At 43.1% G+C, this 18917-nt stretch overlaps 1 protein-coding gene across 1 annotated transcript; it reads left to right on the forward strand.

Annotated features, from left to right (window-relative positions):
• Positions 1-701: 701 nt before the first annotated feature.
• On the forward strand, positions 702-18819 carry LOC133110228 (cryptochrome-1-like). Its single transcript, XM_061220174.1, has 15 exons — positions 702-866; positions 1962-2125; positions 10043-10151; positions 10254-10396; positions 10737-10921; positions 11406-11494; positions 11893-12033; positions 12477-12788; positions 13158-13309; positions 14116-14318; positions 14776-14931; positions 15224-15322; positions 15825-15920; positions 16230-16339; positions 16906-18819. The coding sequence occupies exons 2-15, from the start codon at positions 1968-1970 to the stop codon at positions 16942-16944; spliced, it is 1992 nt and encodes a 663-aa protein (XP_061076158.1). The 5' UTR covers positions 702-866; positions 1962-1967; the 3' UTR covers positions 16945-18819.
• The last annotated feature ends 98 nt before the right edge of the window (positions 18820-18917 follow it).

An 18917-nucleotide genomic window follows, 5' to 3' on the forward strand; every position in this document is an offset into this window, starting at 1 on the left:
ATTATTTCGCTACTTTATTAAAGTCATGTTACGGACCCAGCCTAGATGGACTGCGTAGGTCTCGGGCAGGACATACATACAGTTTTGCTTTATGGGAAACAAAATGGTTGATAATGTTTACAAAATGGTGTTGAGACGTGTCTGTAAATCTGCGATTAATTCATGTTCACTTCAGTGTTGTTGCATTGTGGGCTGCGGATGACAGCTGGAAAGACTGACGTGAAAACGCTCAGAATCTAATATTGATATAAAATTACTGTTTAAATGTGAAACTTGTGAAGAACGTATTCATATAACTTACGCAGTCATGCCATAAATAGCATAAACACCGGCACCCGTGCTCATCCGGGTCTCTGTACTTGTAGCCAATAACAGCCGTGATATAATAACGGGGCGGGGTTTATTGTATCGAATAAAGTCAAAAAACACATAAATAAACGTTTCCCTCTGCGTTTTTATTGTACCTATTGCAAAAAATATAACTAAGCTCTCAGTCTTCAGTTCGAGGTACACTTAAAACTGCAAAATCAAAGATAAATAATTCCATGCCGCATAAACGTGAGTTTCCATCCTACGACATCGGGGAATGACCAATCAGAGCTTTGTATTAGCCGACACTGCGCTTCTCATGCTGGAGAGCTCGAATGGTCGGTAAGGCAACTGAGCATGCGTAGTAGAGAAAAGTCTTATGAAACCATCAACCTTTTGTATCTGTTAGGCAACTAGGCAAGCCAACGACACAAGGCGAGAGATCTGTACGGACTGGGTTAGTGAACGTGGTACTAAACTATTAATTCAAATTACAGGAAGAAATGCTACATGCTCTGGGTATGACATAGGCAAACTCCCTGCGGAACATTTTAAAGGTAAATTGTGTTGATTACTTGTGTATTTTGGGAATTAATATGCTAAAAAAAAACTATGCCAACAGTTACAGTTACATAACCAATGTGCTGCTGACCTCATTTTAAAGCTAGGTGAATTATAATTTATTGAAGGTAAACTGGGCAATGGCCTGACTTATGAAGGTGTTGCTGATTTATAAAATAATTATAGCTAATGAAGAGGACATTTACTTTGCATTTAGTATGCGTATGACTTTATATGTGAACACAGTTCGTCCTGCTACCCGTTTTTCTCTGACCTATTTTCTGTTCTTGAGCGGGGATCTGAAGGAAGTCATGCTAGGTTATGTTGGTCACATTCATTGGAGTTTAGTGTAAACATTCTAGTTTAGCTGTTTATTTGCAAGCCAGTCAGCCTGCTTTGAAACATGTGTCTTTTTTTGCTATCATATTTAGGCATTTATTTTCGATATATCATCACTAGAATTACAATTTAGTTCGATTTAATAAAACCGATTTGTATTTGTATTATTTGTGAAGAATCATAATGTCTGATCTGGCTTGCTAATTTCAATTTCTCTAAGAAACTGTGAGGGACTGTCTTCAGAACTTTTAACAATAGGATTTATGGGCATTTACTACTGATTCATAGCTAAGTTACTTGCCGCTAACAGCTTTCCAGCTATTCTAGCTAACTTAGCTATATTTTTGTGGAATTCCTGTTGAACGCACCAGATAGTATTTTTTTTTAATTTGGTTGTTTGTTTTACCAAACCCATATTTTGAACTCTAGCTAATGCCACTAATGTGACTAGTACAGATATAACGTTAGGCAGGGGTGGAAACCAGGTATTTCTTGAAAAATACTACAAGGGATCATGAAATGGACAGAATAAACAAAACGAATGCTTAATATGCATTTGAATTGTTATTACCCTATTGCATAAGTGTTTTCTCCGCAGATTTGACCGGTAAAATGTATGGGGAGAATTCACCAGCTCATCTGTCAGCACAGAAATGCTTAGAAGTGACTTTGGTCTGCTTCCTGCTGGCCAAATCAAGTGAATATTTTCATATCCGACTGATAGTTATTTCTGTTTGCGATGTGTATTGCAGTTGATTATGGCACCAAATTCCATCCACTGGTTCCGTAAAGGCCTCCGTCTCCATGACAACCCTGCACTTCGGGAAGCCGTGCGTGGGGCGAACACAGTGCGCTGTGTCTATTTCCTGGATCCTTGGTTCGCCGGCTCCTCAAACCTAGGAGTCAACAGGTGGAGGTGAGAACCACTGGAATGCCTGTTACGATGCAGTGACGTGACCGGATTTAGGAACATTTAGGAACAGTTTCATTCTAACTGTAAAATATACAGTAAAGTGTCCATTATTGATTCCAATCTAACAGTTCAGTAGGGACCATTATAGTTCATGGCACATTTTACTGTGTATATTGTCAATTGCATATTGGTAGATATTGGTAGAATAAAATATCTATGCTAGTGTGGCAGGGGATTGAGATTGACTCAAAAGATTAAGATTAAAATGAAAGAGTTGTCAAATGTTGACAACTGTTATTATTTCAAGACTTGTTTCAATGTATAACGAATTAACTAGGTAGTTAATTCGTTATACATTGCCAAGAGAAGCAGCAAAATGCTGACAAATCTCAGTAGAACGCAGAGGTAACGTGAGGAGGGGACATTCTGAATGTACATCTGTCCTTTCAGGTGCAGGTCATTTAATAGAGGCTGTGCCACTGTCAGCTGTAAAGCATTTTCTGTGTTTAAAAAAAAAAGAAAGAAAGAAAGTTGTTTTGAAATCACAATAACAGTGCTGACAGTTGTTATGAAAGGAATCCAATGATTCCATTTAAAATCTGTGTCCTTGTCAGGTGAATTTTCCCGATGCAATTTTGGAGTGTTCAGTCAAACATTTCTCAAATGTAATGAACTTAAAGGAATAGTCCATGAGCTCCATGTGCACAAGAGCTATTGAAAGCAAATAATTTAAGCAAAACTCTGAATGGAGTAATGTAGTGCAGTTTAAGGGGATGTATATATGAGCTGCTTTGATAAAAAAACGTAATGCCCAATTTTATAGATACAGTTGTCAAGTAATGTAATTGAGTTTCTAGCACTTGCTGTGGAGATTTCTCAGGAGCACTGTTACAGTTCTCTATCATGGCGCAGGTTTTTCCATCCTAAGCCCTGTGATGGATACCAGTGTTCCTCTCTGCCTCCTCTGGTTAGAAGCCTGGCTGATCAGAAGCTGAAATGTTGCATATCCTGTCCCCTCCGCACAGGGGTGATTCAGTGCCTGTGACTTTGTGAAATGGTCCATGAGCTCTGATAACATCATCTCCATCATCAGCCCATCCTGTCTGGAGTGTGGTGCCTGGCAGCACTGCTGTTGGGCTTCCACTGCTAAACAAAGCAAATTAAACAGCTGTTATTATTCTGAGATGCGCACCGCATTCACAATCTCCATCACGACCGTGGTGAGGTGGCAAGGCGCCATTTGTAATAATGCTGTATCTGAAATATAGCTGCAATAAGGCTGTGATCTGATTTCACTCTGCTCCCTCCTGTATGTGTTTCTCTGCACCGGGGGACTGCCCTGTGCCTTTCGGTCTGCAGAAGACTCGCTGTTCCAGCTGCAATGCGGGCGAGGCACTAAACTGCCCGCTGTTAGAAATCAACAAAAGTGCAGTGAGGCCGAAGTGCTTTTTGAGATCAGGAACGACTCCTGGCAGGACTCCAGGAGTGCTGGCAATTTCAGGATTTTTTCTGACTGTTAATGTAATGTCCACAGAAGAAAAGGGTAAAAATCAGAAAATAAATTGCACCATGAAAAGATGGTCACATTTTTTAAAGGATTGCTTTATTTTAGATTTTTCCATATGAACCTCCATTATAGAGGTGTGTACCATGATCCAGTGATGATAGGCACACATCAGCCTGCTCTGTTTCACCACTGGGGGGACTCGCCCTGAACCTTGGGTTGTGCAGGTCAGACTGCTGTCCCAGACGCTGTGTTTAATGAGATCAGAGGGAGCAGTCAGGCCAGAGTGTCTGGCCCTCTGTCTCCCTCAACAGCCTGCTATTTTAGGCCACGCAGACACACCACAGGGGCCCTTTCAGAGTGATTCTGTTCAGGCTTCTGGCCAGACTGCCCCTGGATGTTGTGGTTTGATCAGGGGTCTTTGCTCAGCATTGCCGTCACTGCAGATGGAAAAACTAGATGAATGACAACTAACATGTGTTGAATAGAGATGGTCAGATGAGACACAGGTTCAGCTCTCAAGTGAAACGACCCTGGTTTCAGCCTTGAGAAAAGTGAATATTTATCCTAGTCTGCTTGCTAGCAAGTAAAGTGGAAACTGTACTGAATACTTGAGGTGCAGCATATTGTATTCAAACTGAAATCACTGGACTACAGCTGAAGTGTGACTCACCAGCTGTCTTATCTTTTAAAGTGTCTGTTTATCTCTTCTCCTGGCTAAGCCTGTCACTGCAGAATGTTTTCTTGTTCTAAAATAACATTTATTAAACATTGTTTAGCATACATATTCTCAGAGCTCTGAATTAGCTGAATATGATGTTTTATGGTCATTTGTGCTTTATTGAGCAATTATTGTATAAAATATGAGGACTAATATTTGAGGCCAGGATGTCCAGACCCCAGAATGGGCTTGTTTGTAATGCTCTATATCTTGTACGTGCAAGTTCATAGTTCCATGTCCATGTTTGAGTCTGTACGGGGTCTTTAGGAGAGATATTCACCCTCCTGGATTTTCATTTTATTTTAAACGTTCAGTAGACATCACATTGGCGAGTCAAGGAGACTTCTTTAGCTAGTCTACATAAAGTGAAAGAACAGGTCTGCTATGCCTGTGGAAACGCAGGCATCAGTAATATATGTTGAAATCGGTTATTTTGTCTAATTATTTAATAACCATTGAATTGTTCTCTGCTGTAACAGTCCCGATGAGGATTGCGCGAGAAGGGCAGGAAATCGGGCGGTAAAGAGACGTAGGCTAGTCTGCCTGGTGTTTGGTTTCTGTGCGTCACTGGTTGTCATGGCGACAACCTACTTTTCAGCAGGCTTTCCTGCGCAGCTCTCCTGGTCTGTCCAGCTGTAGCCGCCGTCCTTCCAAGCCCCTGTACGGCCAACGGACTGCTAACTCTCCGTACTTTGAAGAATAAATAAATATGGAAAAATTGGCCAACGTTTTACAGTGAGCAGTGCATTTTTGCGTACGTTTTTGTCTAAGTTCCTTATATGCACTTCAGTGAGTGACTAATGTGTATCTTTTTCTGTATTTTAAATGGTCCTTAATAGCACGTATCCCTTAGCTTGGCATCATGTTAAACATGTTGAGTTGGTGATTGGTGTGGTCATTAACAGAATCTGTAGTGAGTGCTGGATTGTTCCCTCAGTACATCTTGTTGTTGCTCTGAGAAGCTGCCTTGGGCTCTTCATTCAGACACAAGGGCACGGGTAAAGGTCCATGTAATCTAACTTCAGCTATAGTGCATGCTCCTTTGGTTCATGAGCTCCTCTGGTGTTACATATAGGGCTTCGGTATCAGAACAGAATGTCACAGACAAAGTGTACGTGCGCAGATCTTGGTTACAGAGGGAAATGAGCCCTTAGCTGAAGTGCTGAGATGGAGGAGCACAGCCGTTAATGGAGTGTCCGTCATTGCTCCCACACAGGCTTCTTCACACCCTGGAGCTTCTTGCATAATCCACGGCAGAGGTGTGGTCATGTAGGCCACACATGTAATTGGAATAGTAGCAGCAGATCAAACCCGTGGCCTTTGTCACTCCAGATAAGATTGCCACAGGAAAGACTAAAGAGTCCTGCCGCACCTTGTTTGGTTCGGAATCCGTCCTTCTGTGAAGCCGGTTGGTCGTTTCAGAGATCAAAATGCGAACAAAACCATACTCGCCAGCATCATTAAAATTGTAGATCTCTTCAGTTCTGTTACAGTATGAGCCCGAGAAGGGAACTGCGGAGTTGTTGGCAGCTGTACTGCGTAGATGGGTGGGGAATGAAGTTGAAATTTCAGTAGCGTTTCTGGCAGCACTGGGCGTTAGTGATCTGGTGTAGTGACGCAGGTTCTCTGAATGGGGACAGTGGCTCGTGCCGTGTCCTGCTGCAGAGGTTCACCTGAGCGCCCGGTTCTCTTCGGTGTGCCGTCAGCAGGTCAGAGCAGCGGGAGACAGAAGAAAAGGCTGTGATCTCGCTGGGGAAGTAAAAACCCCAGTAAAAACTGGGGCTCCAAACACGTCAGTTTTCAGATTTCAGTTCCAGTATTTCTCACATTTCGTCTTTTAAAATAAAAATAAAATAAAAAAACAAGCCTTTCCTTTAATTGTCTACACATTCCCTTGTATGTTTTTGCATACGGTGGTCAGGCAATTGGTAAATAAAATAAAATACTACATTGCAACCCTTTCATTCTTAAAAGCAGGAGCTGTCTGTCTGGGTGCTCCTGGAAATGGGGTTACTGACGCAGTTCCTGAGAGAACTAGGCCAGGACAGTTGTGTAAGCTCTAATGCGTGACTGGCAGTTGGCCATGCTCACGTGAGCGTTTCGCTAGTCTCGGGTCGCGAGCAGGCAGTAGCCCCCCCCCCGCCCAGTCCTCTCCGCCGGGTAGAAAGTCCTGCGGGTTTGTAACTTTGTTTTGTAACTGCTTTGCGTAATCCCTGTCAGGTTTTTTAAGCTGCGGCTGTCAAGCATTGAGGTTTGCTCTGGTTTTGTGGGTGTGAGTGTTTGGTTGTATTATTTGCTGCTCGCGTGCATTGCTGGTCTAAGGTTCACATCTCCAGCACACACACATTCTGCCCGTATTCATTATCTCCCGGCTTACAGTGGAAAACTCCTTTCAACTCTTCTGTGTGCAACTGCAAGAAAATCCCAAAATGCAGTGAAAGGGGGCCGTTTCATTTCAGACTGACTTTGCTGACGACTGCACTTGCCTATGCACTTCAGAGTGCAGGCTGGTGCACCTTGTTTAGTTCAGAATCCATTGTTGTTCAGTACTGTGTCCCGAAAGTAAAGTGAACATGAAGCATGGTAGCTACTGAACGCCAGTCACAACTCTTCATCTCCTGAAGGTTATTTACTCATGAGTGTGTATGTGTTGTCTATTCTGTGTTTAGTGGCACTCCATAGGTGATTTGCATATTCACTTTAGCAGTATCTGCCAACGTATTAAATATCAGCTCATACCTGGAAGTTTTGGTGCTTCTTCCTGATTTATTTGTTGTTAACATCATGCAGTAAAGCGCAATGCAGAAATTCTCCGTGGCGTTATCGCTGAAATCCGACACCTGTGCTGGTCTGATTGGCGTCAGGTGACACCGTTGAGGCGGGGCCCTGTGGTGAAGGAACGGCCTCAGGCTCATTGAATGACGTGCGTGTGTTACTGGTATTATTGGCTGTTCTACGGTAGTGCGTCAAAAACAAGAGCGACAAGAGCAAACCAGTTCAGTCTTGGCATTGCTTTGAATTCTTAAGCTTGCGTTTGGAACCGACACGGTTACGACCCGCCCTCTTGGAGCTGCCGGTTTGAGTTACACTCCGTTGTTTACACATTCATGCCAGTGTTGTGTATCACCAGTGATTGTGTGTGTGTAGGCTACATTTTGTGTATTTATTCATTAGAGCAGTGATGGTGTGTATGTGCGTAGACTACATTTTGTGCATATTTATCCACTTGAGCAGTGATGGTGTGTGTAGATTTTATGTGAATTTGTCCATTGGAACTGTGTGGGCATTTTGTGTGCTTTCACTGCAATAAAGGCATTGTTTTGAGGGCTGTTATGCCTTGGGAGGGTTTGTCTGCATGTAGTAGGCCAGCGTGTCGCCGCGGACAAACTGAATGCTCCAGAATTGAGAGCACAGGAAGCTTAGCCGTCTGTCTGTCACACAAGCGGGAAAGTAGGTCTGAGGGAAAATGGGACAGGGATCCAACCCAGTCAGCAAAATCCCAAATCTAGATGGTTAGGCTTGGTTAACCCCAATATATTACCTGGGTATTGCCTGGCTATGTCCTAATAGGCTAGAAGACATTCACTTTACACTTTCTGTAGCCAGGATTTTACCTGAACACCAAGACGGAGTTTCACAAAAGTGTTCACTGGTAATGCTCTGAATCTAACTGAATTTCCAGCAACTTTTGTAAAGGTCTAAAATGCCAAACTCCCCACTGTCGTACAGGTGTGAAATGTACACTGCTTTAAAGGACAACACTAGTTTTTAGCAGCTATGTAGTTTTTGTTACAAGGTGCACCTACCACAAGCCAATAAATTCAGTAAGAGGATTTGCTGAATCTTGCTACATAATGTGGCATGGATAGCATTAAATCTAATTTAATTGCAGCACTGGAAGATTTTGCGGCTCTTAGCAAGTGGTGTACACTGTAATTGTATTATAATTTGTTTGGCAGATTCAGCAGGACACACACAGAAGGTTCACAAGCACATTAATTATGAGCAAAAGTACAGGACGAGAAGTTACTCATACTGAGAGAAAACAGGAACGTATGAACCGTATTCCTGCTGATCTACATCAGAGAACAACGCTAATCTGTCAGCTTCAGCACGTTCACGTCACCAGACCTTTTTACACATCTGCATATTGTTTAGAATCAAAATGAAACTGAAATATTGCATGAAATTAGGGGGTTGGTTCCATAAAAAAATGATCATTAATTTGGTCATTAATTTAAGTATATAATCAAGTGGTTAATGTTTAGGTGAGATTATATTTGACTTGGCAGGTGAAACTGTATTGAAGGCTCTTTAAATATCAGTGTTTATAAAGTAAACAGAGATAATGAATGGAAATTCTGTCCAGTCTTTTATAAATTACTCACTACTGTGAATATCTTTTAAAAAAAGATAAAGATATAGAAACTTTCCATCTAGAGAGAAGGACCATGTGCAACTCTGTGCTTCATGGTGGAGTTTTGTGCTTCCAGAAATGTGTAGGGTATTGAGCGACCTCTAGTGGTCAGTTGTTTTAATGCAGTGAGTACATTTCATCGTCATCGTTTGGTTTACATAATAATAAATGTGTTATTTTGGTGACGCTTTTATCCAAAGTGACTTGATTAGAGTTGATTAGACTAAGACAGTTGATTAGACTAAGAACAAGACTAAATCAATCCTTAGCCTAGCTCAAGGGCCCAGCATCTGCACAGATCTTATTGTGGCTACATATGGGCTTCAACCACCAGCCTTCCTGGTCCCAGTGATGTGCCATAGCCACTAGGCCACTAGGCTACAGGCTGCCCAGTTTGCACTTGGCATGTTAACTGGGAACTGAATTATTCTAAAAGGCTGCCTCAGTTACAGTTTAAAGTGACTGCAATACTCAATGTGCTGCCAGTTATATTCTAGATTAGATTCCATGAGAGCTAATCATTTTTACACCAATAATAACTTGGCACGGACATGGTGTACTGGAGCTCTGGCAGGAATGGGCAGGAATGTCTGACGCACTATGAGTTCTGTTGCTATGGAACTCTCGGGTTTAGTAGGGTAATAGGATGCAGCTGTTTTAGAAGAAAAAAAGAAAAACAAGCAGTCAGATGTAGGTTATATACTGTGGTGCAAAAACACGTGGGCGGTGCCAGATGAAAGCATCATACTATCAATTTGCACCCTGTCATCAGATAAGAAGGAATTAAAAAGACACAATACATTCCACATGGAGAACCGTTTATAATTCGTGCCTGTTCTAGATTTCACTGTATTCAAATGTAACAAATAAGGACCAAATAAACGGGCAGTTCTATTACTCTAAGTATTGTGTTTGGAATATGCATTTAAAAATGGATGAAAGCTTGTTTTACATTTTATGTTGTGTTCTGCAAACCATGAATAATTTTAAGTATGCACTGAATCCTGTGAATCACGGTGCATTCCATTGTATCTTATTTCACCATGGCTAGTGTCTCAATATCCTGGGTCTGCTTCCATATGTTTGCTAGTAAACTAGTAGCAACTAGTAGCAAGGTCAATATGGAATGTAGGCAACAAGAAAGGCTTGGTGGTTGAATTTAGAATTTAGGTGTGCGTGTGTGTGTGTGTGTGTGTGTGTGTGTTTGTGTGTGTGTGCGTGCGTGCGTGAATTGTGGGGACACACTCTAACCACAAACACCTGCTGCTGGGTTCCTAGGTTCCTGCTGCAGTGCCTGGAGGACCTGGATGCCAGCCTCCGCAAGCTCAACTCCCGGCTCTTCGTCATCCGCGGACAGCCCGCCAACGTGTTCCCCCGTCTCTTCAAGGCAAGCGCTGCCATGACCCTGCCCCCCTCGTGCCCTGTGAGCTGGTGAAACCCCGCGCCTTCAAAGCCCCCCATAACGAGTCTTCTTTTCTGCTCTTCTTAGGAGTGGAAGATCTCACGGCTGACATTCGAGTACGACTCGGAGCCCTTTGGGAAAGAGCGGGATGCCGCCATCAGGAAACTTGCAATGGAGGCCGGCGTGGAAGTCATCGTGAAGACCTCCCACACACTCTACGATCTGGACAAGTGGGTTGCTCAAAATGGCCGCTCAACTTGAAACCTTTCGAGCCACATTGTTCACTGTCTGCTTTTTCTTTATAATATTATACAAACAGTACAGGTTTTACCTTCCTGGTCATGTGGCATTTGTGTACATCTGAAGTGTAAATAAGCTTGGTGAGCTTCGTAAATGTGCAAAAAGGCAACATTAATGGAAAACGGTGGTCAGCTTTAAGATGAGCAACGGTGAGAATAGCTCTCCATACTTCTGCATCTATGATATGAATGATTTTATCTTTGTTTTCTGGTTTATAATTTGTATCAAAGTCAAACTGTCACTGAAACAGCCTCGTCGGCTTCTCCACAGGATCATTGAGCTGAACGGCGCACAGCCGCCCCTGACGTACAAGCGCTTCCAGACGCTGATCAGCCGCATGGACCCGCCGGAGATGCCGGTGGAGCCCCTGTCGGAGGCCTTCATGGGCCGCTGCACCACGCCCGTGACGGACGACCATGGCGACACCTACGGGGTGCCCTCTCTGGAGGAGCTGGGTGAGACCGCATGACCACACACCCCTGCCCAAGACATGACCACTTCTCATTCACTGCTGGGTTTCAAAGGACCGGCCTTTCAGTCTGTCATACGTCCATTTATAATGCTTCATCCAATAGCGCTTTCAGTTGATGACAGAAAAAAATCAAGGCACTCTTCTTTTAGTACCTATATGAAAAATGCCTTTATTGTACAGCATGCCCACAAAGAAAATCATTTTAGCTTCAGCTAACTAGTTTCAGCTTACTAGCTTAGGGTATGACTCAGCATGTATAACTGGTGCTTTTAAGCTACAAACAAATTTTTTAAAAAAAAGAAAAAAGTGTTTTTATATATTTTTAAACCAATATTTTTAGAACAGAACCTTCGTACTTAATGGCCGAATGTAACCATAGCATGATACTTGCATAGAAACAACCCATTTAGACTTGTGAACATGCAGGTTAAAAGGTGTGTGTTTCTGTGCGTCTTCGGCCTGCTCAGGGTTCGACACAGAAGGACTGGCTTCAGCGGTCTGGCCAGGCGGTGAGACTGAGGCTCTGACCAGGATAGAGAGACACCTGGAGAGGAAGGTGTGTATCACCTGTTACTTTTTGTAATTTTGTAACAGTTGTATTTTTGTCATTGTGAATAACATAACATAACCTGGGAGTTGAGCTGGCGATTGTGTATTCAGTTTTGAGATCAAAATGGTTTCTTACCATAAATTATTTGGTAATAGATTAAACTAAATCATGACTATACTACATATGTTGCTTAGTTGCGTATGATCAAAATTAAATAAACGGTTGTCCTCCACCTTGAATAACAATTTAATTGGCCACTACTACATGTTAAATGCTCCGATTGGCCACTCCTATTACAAGTGAATGGTTCTGATTGGCTTCTGCTGCATTGTTAAAAGCGCTTCAGGTGGTTGCCTCTGCAGTGTTTAAAGTGTTGCTGACCGTGGATCCGCTCTTTCTCCCAGGCGTGGGTGGCGAATTTCGAGAGGCCCAGAATGAACGCTAACTCTCTGCTGGCGAGCCCCACGGGGCTCAGCCCCTACCTCCGCTTCGGCTGCCTGTCCTGCCGGCTCTTCTACTTCAAGCTCACAGACCTCTACCGGAAGGTACCTCAGACCAGCCGCTTCCATAGTGCTGCTCTTCCTGGCCCAATTAAACTACTGCGTTTTGAATAACCAGGGTCTTGCACTTAGGATTTAGTCAATTAAGTTTTGTTATTGAGAATGGTTTCAAACCTAGAGCCTCTATACTCAAGTTAATAGGAAAAGTATGATTTAAGGACCAAACTCATAAAATGTATAATTCATAATGACATCTGTACAATCGAATTAGAACTGGAAATAGGTAAACTGAAAAGCTCACAATAGCTTCCTCTTGTTTAATACTTCCCACCTATCGGATATAGATTGTTATTTGCTTTTTATGTGGTTAGATCACTCCATCCAAAGGTTGGGGAGAAAGCTAGGCATAAAATCCAGAGGGATTGTCTGTTTGCAGAGAATAGGCCCTTCATAAAGCATTCTGAACAGTGTTTACCTTTGCCACGCAGGTGAAGAAGAACAGCTCTCCGCCCCTCTCCCTCTACGGCCAGCTCCTGTGGAGGGAGTTCTTCTACACGGCCGCCACCAACAACCCGCGCTTCGACAAGATGGAGGGCAACCCCATCTGCGTGCGGATCCCCTGGGACTGGAACGCCGAGGCGCTGGCCAAGTGGGCTGAGGCCCGGACGGGCTTCCCCTGGATCGACGCCATCATGACCCAGCTGCGGCAGGAGGGCTGGATCCACCACCTGGCCCGGCACGCCGTGGCCTGCTTCCTGACCCGTGGGGACCTGTGGATCAGCTGGGAGGAGGGCATGAAGGTACGGACTGGTTTTGACTGTGCTGGTGTTTGTGCTGTAGTGTAACGGTGTTTTGGTGTGCAGGTGTTTGTGTAGTAGTGTAACGGTGTTTTGGTGTGCAGGTGTTTGTATAGTAGTGTAACGGTGTTTTAGTGTGCAGGTGTTTGTATAGTAGTGTAACGGTGTTTTGGTGTGCAGGTGTTTGTGTTGTAGTGTTACTGTGTTTGGGTGCAGGTGTTTGAGGAGATGCTGCTGGATGCAGACTGGAGTGTGAACGTGGGCTGCTGGATGTGTTGTAGTGTAACAGTGTTTTGGATGGTCATTGTGTTGTAGTGTAACAGTGTTTTGGATGGTCATTGTGTTGTAGTGTAACAGTGTTTTGGTGTGCAGGTGTTCGAGGAGATGCTGCTGGATGCAGACTGGAGTGTGAACGCGGGCAGCTGGATGTGGCTCTCCTGCAGCTCCTTCTTCCAGCAGTTCTTCCACTGCTACTGTCCCGTGGGCTTCGGCCGCCGCACCGACCCCAACGGAGACTTCATCAGGTAGGCACATTTCCCCGGGCCAGGCAGGGGGAAATTACTTTATGACAATGGCATGCCTTTGAACTGTTTCTGCCACTTTTGTTTCATTCAATAAGAAGTTAATTCATTCAGAATACATTCATAAGTGAATGGCAATGTCTTCATCCATATTTAAGTGAAAACAAATTGTGTGTGTGTGTGTGTGTGTGTGTGTGTGTGTGTGTGTGTGTGTGTGAATATACTGCAGTCCAGGTAAAGAGTTAATGTTATGTGAAAGTTTGTTGACATTAGGAGGGACTGTTTGTGTTGAGGGTAATATTTATACATATTGAGGAAGTAGCAGTATTAATTGCTACTGATAGTAGTATTGGTTAACCTAAAACAAGTGTGTTTCAGTTTTTGTAGGCAACTTTATGCTCTAAACGGAATTGTAAATTATGTCCTCAAGTTATGGGGGGGGAAATGTAATATGAATACCCAATAAACATAACAGCACTGCAGGAACATTGTGTAAAGAGATGTCTTTGGAAGATTAAGGTAGTGAGGGTCTCGAGAGTCATAATATTGACCTGAGGTCCACTCCATACAGGAGAAGAGATGGGGGATTTTGTGTGTGGCACTAATGTTTATACCAGGGTGACCAATCTTATCCAGGAAGGGCCGGTGTGGGTGTAGGTTTTTGTTTTAGCTCAGCACTACTGCATTCAATTAACTAACCAAAACATGCACCCACACTGGCTCTTTTTGATAAGATTGGGCACCCCAATGTATGTTGCGTTGAAGTCATGTATATGAGACTCTGCGGTTTAATGTCTCTCTGCTTGCAGACGGTACTTACCGGTCCTCCGCGGGTTCCCAGCTAAGTACATATACGACCCCTGGAACGCCCCGCACTCCGTGCAGACGGCCGCCAAATGCATCATCGGCATCCACTACCCCAAGCCCATGGTGAACCACGCAGAGGCCAGCCGGCTCAACATCGAGCGCATGAAGCAGATCTACCAGCAGCTCTCCCGCTACCGAGGCCTGGGTGAGACCATCGCCCACGAGTGGGGGGGGGGGACTTTCCACCAGACCCCCCCGGCTCAGATAGGAATTTCTTCAGTCCCGATGTTTCTTTTGCATTGTTGCATTGTTGGCATTTGGCAAACGCTCTTATCCAGAGTGACATACAGTTGATTAGACTAAGCAGGAGACAATCCTCCCCTGGAGCAATGCTGTGGTTAAGGGCCTTACTCAAGGGCCCAACAGCTGTGCGGATCTTATTGTGGCTACACCGGGATTAGAACCAATGACCTTGCGTGTCCCAGTCATTTACCTTAACCAATATGCTATGGGCCACCCATCTTCTGCTCTGGTCTGGTAACGTCTGACCATGGAGCTTATATTGAGGCTAGGATTAAGCCCCTTGACTGTGTCAAGCAAAGTTGTCCTGGAGTTGCCCTTTCCAGAGTGTTTGTGTAACGCAGTTTCTTTCCCGACGACAGGCTTGCTGGCCTCTGTGCCTTCCAACCACAATGGAAACGGGAATGGGCATGGAAACGGGAATGGCGGCGGGAACGGTAGTGGAAACGGGAATGGGAATGCCGGCATGATGGCGTATTCCCCCGGGGAGCAGCAGCAGCCGAACTCTGCGGGCCACGGTGAGTCCGAAACCCTGCTGTCTCATCACACTACGGGCTTAACACTATGAACGGGAAAAAATACTCTTTTTCTCTGTATAGTATATAAGAATATGCCACTTCCAATGAGTAACCAAATGTGAATTAAAGTAAAATGACATTTCTTGAGCCATTTCTACATAAAGAAATGTAGTTCAGATGTGTTAAAAATACATTTGAAAGCATTCAGTTGATGATGACAAACTGAATCGTAATGGATTAAAGAGGCGAGATTGAGTCCATAACGTTCCCTGTTTTACCCTCTGCTCTGCAGTTGGAGCAGCTGTGCCTGTGGCTGGGATGAATGGGAACAGCGGCATTCTGTTAAACTTCTGCAGAAACGAGCAGCCAGGACCGAGTGCAGCTCAGCACGGTGAGCTCAAATGCAGCCCTGCTCCAATCTCCTGTGTTATAGATGCGTCAGATTTCTGCCAAAATTCATCGTGGTGTGCTTATGAATTGTTGTAATGTGGACAACGTCTAGGATTATTGAAAGTGCATTGATATTTCATGCTTATTTTTTGCACAAATGTGTATATTTTTAGATTAATAATGGATTTCATTGTAGTTCTTTACGTTGAGTAGAAGTTTGCCTAAGAGCTCATTGTGCTGTGTATAGTTTAGCACAGTAACTGCTGATCTGAGGAATTGCAGTGCTACTACTCTTCTGAATTCTACGCTACTCTTTGAATTTTAACTACTGCGTTTGAATTTAAAGTTTATTCTCACGTAAAAATTGCAATTGTATCAATTGCATAATTTTGTAAAGTATTGTGTATCATGAAGAGGGCTGTGTAAGAGCTTATTGAATTGTATTGCATTGTATTGTTCATTTGCTTCAATACTCATCGCTGTGTCTATTCTGACCCTTACAGGCTACCATACTGTGTCAGACCCAGGCCAAGGGATCGCCAGTCATCGGCTTTACCCGGTCAGCAGTTCCCACGAGTTTGCAGTGCCCCAGCACCCAGGTGAGAGAGTGCTCCGGAGAGAGAAAAGGACATGGAACCAGTCATGTTCTTTTGTTACTTTTAAATCAAATTTGGTGTGACAATGTGTTGACATGTTGGCTTGTATTACATGAAAACATACAGTGCTCATTTTCTTCAAGCTGAACGGAAAGAAAGAAGCAATGGTGTTGGTCATTGAGCTATGCAACTGACTTGATGCTGTGGGTATCATAGGAGGGGGAAAGTGTGTCAGTCTTGGGGGTTGGGGGGAGATGACCCAGGAGGGGAAACTGTGCACTCACACCCCACACGCATGTTCCTGTGTCCCAGGACGCTCCAGTCATGTGACGGGGAAGAGGGAGCGGGAGTCGGAGCGGGACACGGGGGGGGACAGTGACACACCGTCCTCCGCTCTCAAGATGCAGAGGCCCAACAGCGAGGTCAGTCTGCAGACGAGTTCATCAACCAGCCATGTCGCATGTGAAGACATACTGTCCTGATCATCTTGTGTGGTCACTCTAGGACTTGGAACTGTACTTCCCTCTCAGCGCACTTGTACCTGGTTCTGATTTGCACTTTATTGTATGTCGCTCTGGATAAGAGTGTCTGCCAAATTACTAGTGTAATTATCATCTTGTGTGTTTGCTTTTATTGACTTTCTAAGCTGACAATATAAAAGTGCCACGTGTACTTTGAGTAGATGTGGGGTCATACCTTATATATGGCTTATTCTTGTGATTTAACATGACTATGACTTATGTAATAAAGTATTTTAATGCCCTTCAAACATTTTTTGCTACAAAGGTTTATGTGATGCAGCAATTTGATATTTGATCAAATTATACAGAGTGAATGTATAGTACACATGTCTTAGTTTTCTATTTTAGGTGCAAAGCTGTTTTGCCTAAGTCCTGTAGTTTTTCAGCTGGCTAAAATGGTTTCCAAAGTTTCTCCAAACAGCTGGTCTTATGGATAATGGCTGATCTGTTTTGTTTTTTTCTTACAGAAGAGAGATCTCCAGGATATGAACTTGACACCATACTGAACATCAAAGAATAATCATACCCTGCAGAACAGATTGAGGACACCAAGCAGATATTTACAGGACTTTTCTTTTACTTCTGCAGGGAAAAACTCTTTAAATTCCTTGGTTTTGAGCACCAAGATAATTATTTAGCCTGCAAGAAGAAAATTGGACCTCTTTAAGGGGAAAAATCTGAACTGAAAATTGGAGACAAAGGCTGAAACTCCGGCCAAGCTTTCAGTTTGAACAACAGCACACCTCTGGGAACGGTCTGGTGACTGATAAAAGCTGCCTTGTGCTTGGTGAAACTTCAGTTTACACAGAACACTGGTATCCTTTTACGATAGATTACACCAGTGCTGATTTAATGAATTAAATGAGGCGCAAATCGTCTGGCGTTTTCATCTGTTGCAAGTAATGATGGGACGGACTTCATGAAACAAAATGGGAGGTGTCTTCTGCAGTGGAGACTAAAGTGAGCGACTGGTCATAGTGCGTGATTGACCGTTCACAGCAGCTCTGTGCATAATGTGGTTTAAGAATCCAGCAGACTCCCTTCACTCAGGAAGCAACCCCTCTATATGTGCTGAAATGGATGGACGATATACAGCAACCAAAAAGCATCTTTTAGTTGTGTGACTACATTCAAGGCCAGGATTCATAAAGCTTTCAGAGCAGACGTTCAGAAATGTAGATCAACACTCTTAGATGCTTGTGATGAATTTGGGCCGTGTTCATTTGGTTACATTTGTCCTCAACTTGACTGGCATTCTGTCAGGATTTGCAGACAGGGTCACATTCCACTGTAAACGCGTCCAACCTTCTACATAGACAAATTATTTGTTTATAGGAGAATTACACTTGCCAGAAAAAATAAAATAAAAATTATATATATATATATATATATATATATTGTATTTACTGACTTTGTAGGATAGTTGATTAGCCTTACCATTGTAAAAACAAATGATGCACTTTGAGAATTAAGGAATAAGCCAATGACATGTAAACGTCTAGTGTAATTCTAAAGCTTCAGTGTAATTCTCCCACCCAAAACTTTCAACGGATGGATGCATTTCACTGTAGAAAGCAGAACATCTCGGAACCTTTGTCACGAATGCCCATCCAGTAAAGCTTAGGCTTGCAATCTAGAACAAGTACAGTACTGGAAGGCTTTTACTGTACTTGGGCTGTGTTAAAAGTCAAGTGTTTACACCAAGTGGCGTCCATCTTTCCATGAACCTGTCTGGACACCTCATACTAATGTGTACTTATTTTTAATCTTAAGAGCAAGTTGATTCCATAGCAAAGGATGGTCAACATTCCAGAGCAGAAAAGCTAGGACTCAAAGGAAAACTGCCTCAATGCCAAATAGTACTTCAGGGTATTTTCCAAGTCCAAAAAGCAGTCTCCCAGTCTGGTTATTCCTCAGTGGTGGCTGTATCTTAGTACTGGACATGTCCACCAGGTACTCCATTTCAGCACATCATAGACTGCTTAGGAGAATCATGTGGGTCTGCTTTTCAAATCAACTAAACCCGCCAACATGTTTTACCGGTTTTATTTTCTTTAAATGTAGATATCTTTTTGTATGTATATATTATATACAAATATGTATATAATTTCTTTTTCTTATCAACTCCTCCAAAACTATAAATATGTATATTTAAAGTTGTGTAAAATACTTGTATTACTTAACTTTTCATATGAATTGTACGTGCAGTTTTACCTTCATATATTGATAATGTATTTGTACATGTATTGAACATGTTTGTATATGTGAACATATATACCGTATGTACATAAATGTAAATACACAAGTGTAGACTAGAAATGTTTGAAAAAGCAGTTTTGTGGCACCTGAAGTGATTCAAATAAAGCGTCTGCTTGTCATGGGATTCGCATCTAATTACCCATTAGAGAAATGCACAATATGACAAGGCCAAGAATATGGTTCGGCTAATCTGAGGTCATTTATTTTTAACGGGTTAAAA

This window comes from Conger conger, chromosome 14, assembly GCF_963514075.1.
Source record: "Conger conger chromosome 14, fConCon1.1, whole genome shotgun sequence".
In the NCBI taxonomy this organism is placed as follows: Eukaryota; Metazoa; Chordata; class Actinopteri; order Anguilliformes; family Congridae; genus Conger; species Conger conger.

Bases quoted from the DNA above. Each gene is read 5' to 3' on its own strand.
- LOC133110228 (XM_061220174.1), top strand. From the start codon at position 1,968: ATGGCACCAAATTCCATCCACTGGTTCCGTAAAGGCCTCCGTCTCCAT. The intron at 2,126-10,042 runs GTGAGAACCACT...CTGGGTTCCTAG, and splicing joins CTAGGAGTCAACAGGTGGAG to GTTCCTGCTGCAGTGCCTGG. The intron at 12,034-12,476 runs GTACCTCAGACC...TTTGCCACGCAG, and splicing joins TCACAGACCTCTACCGGAAG to GTGAAGAAGAACAGCTCTCC.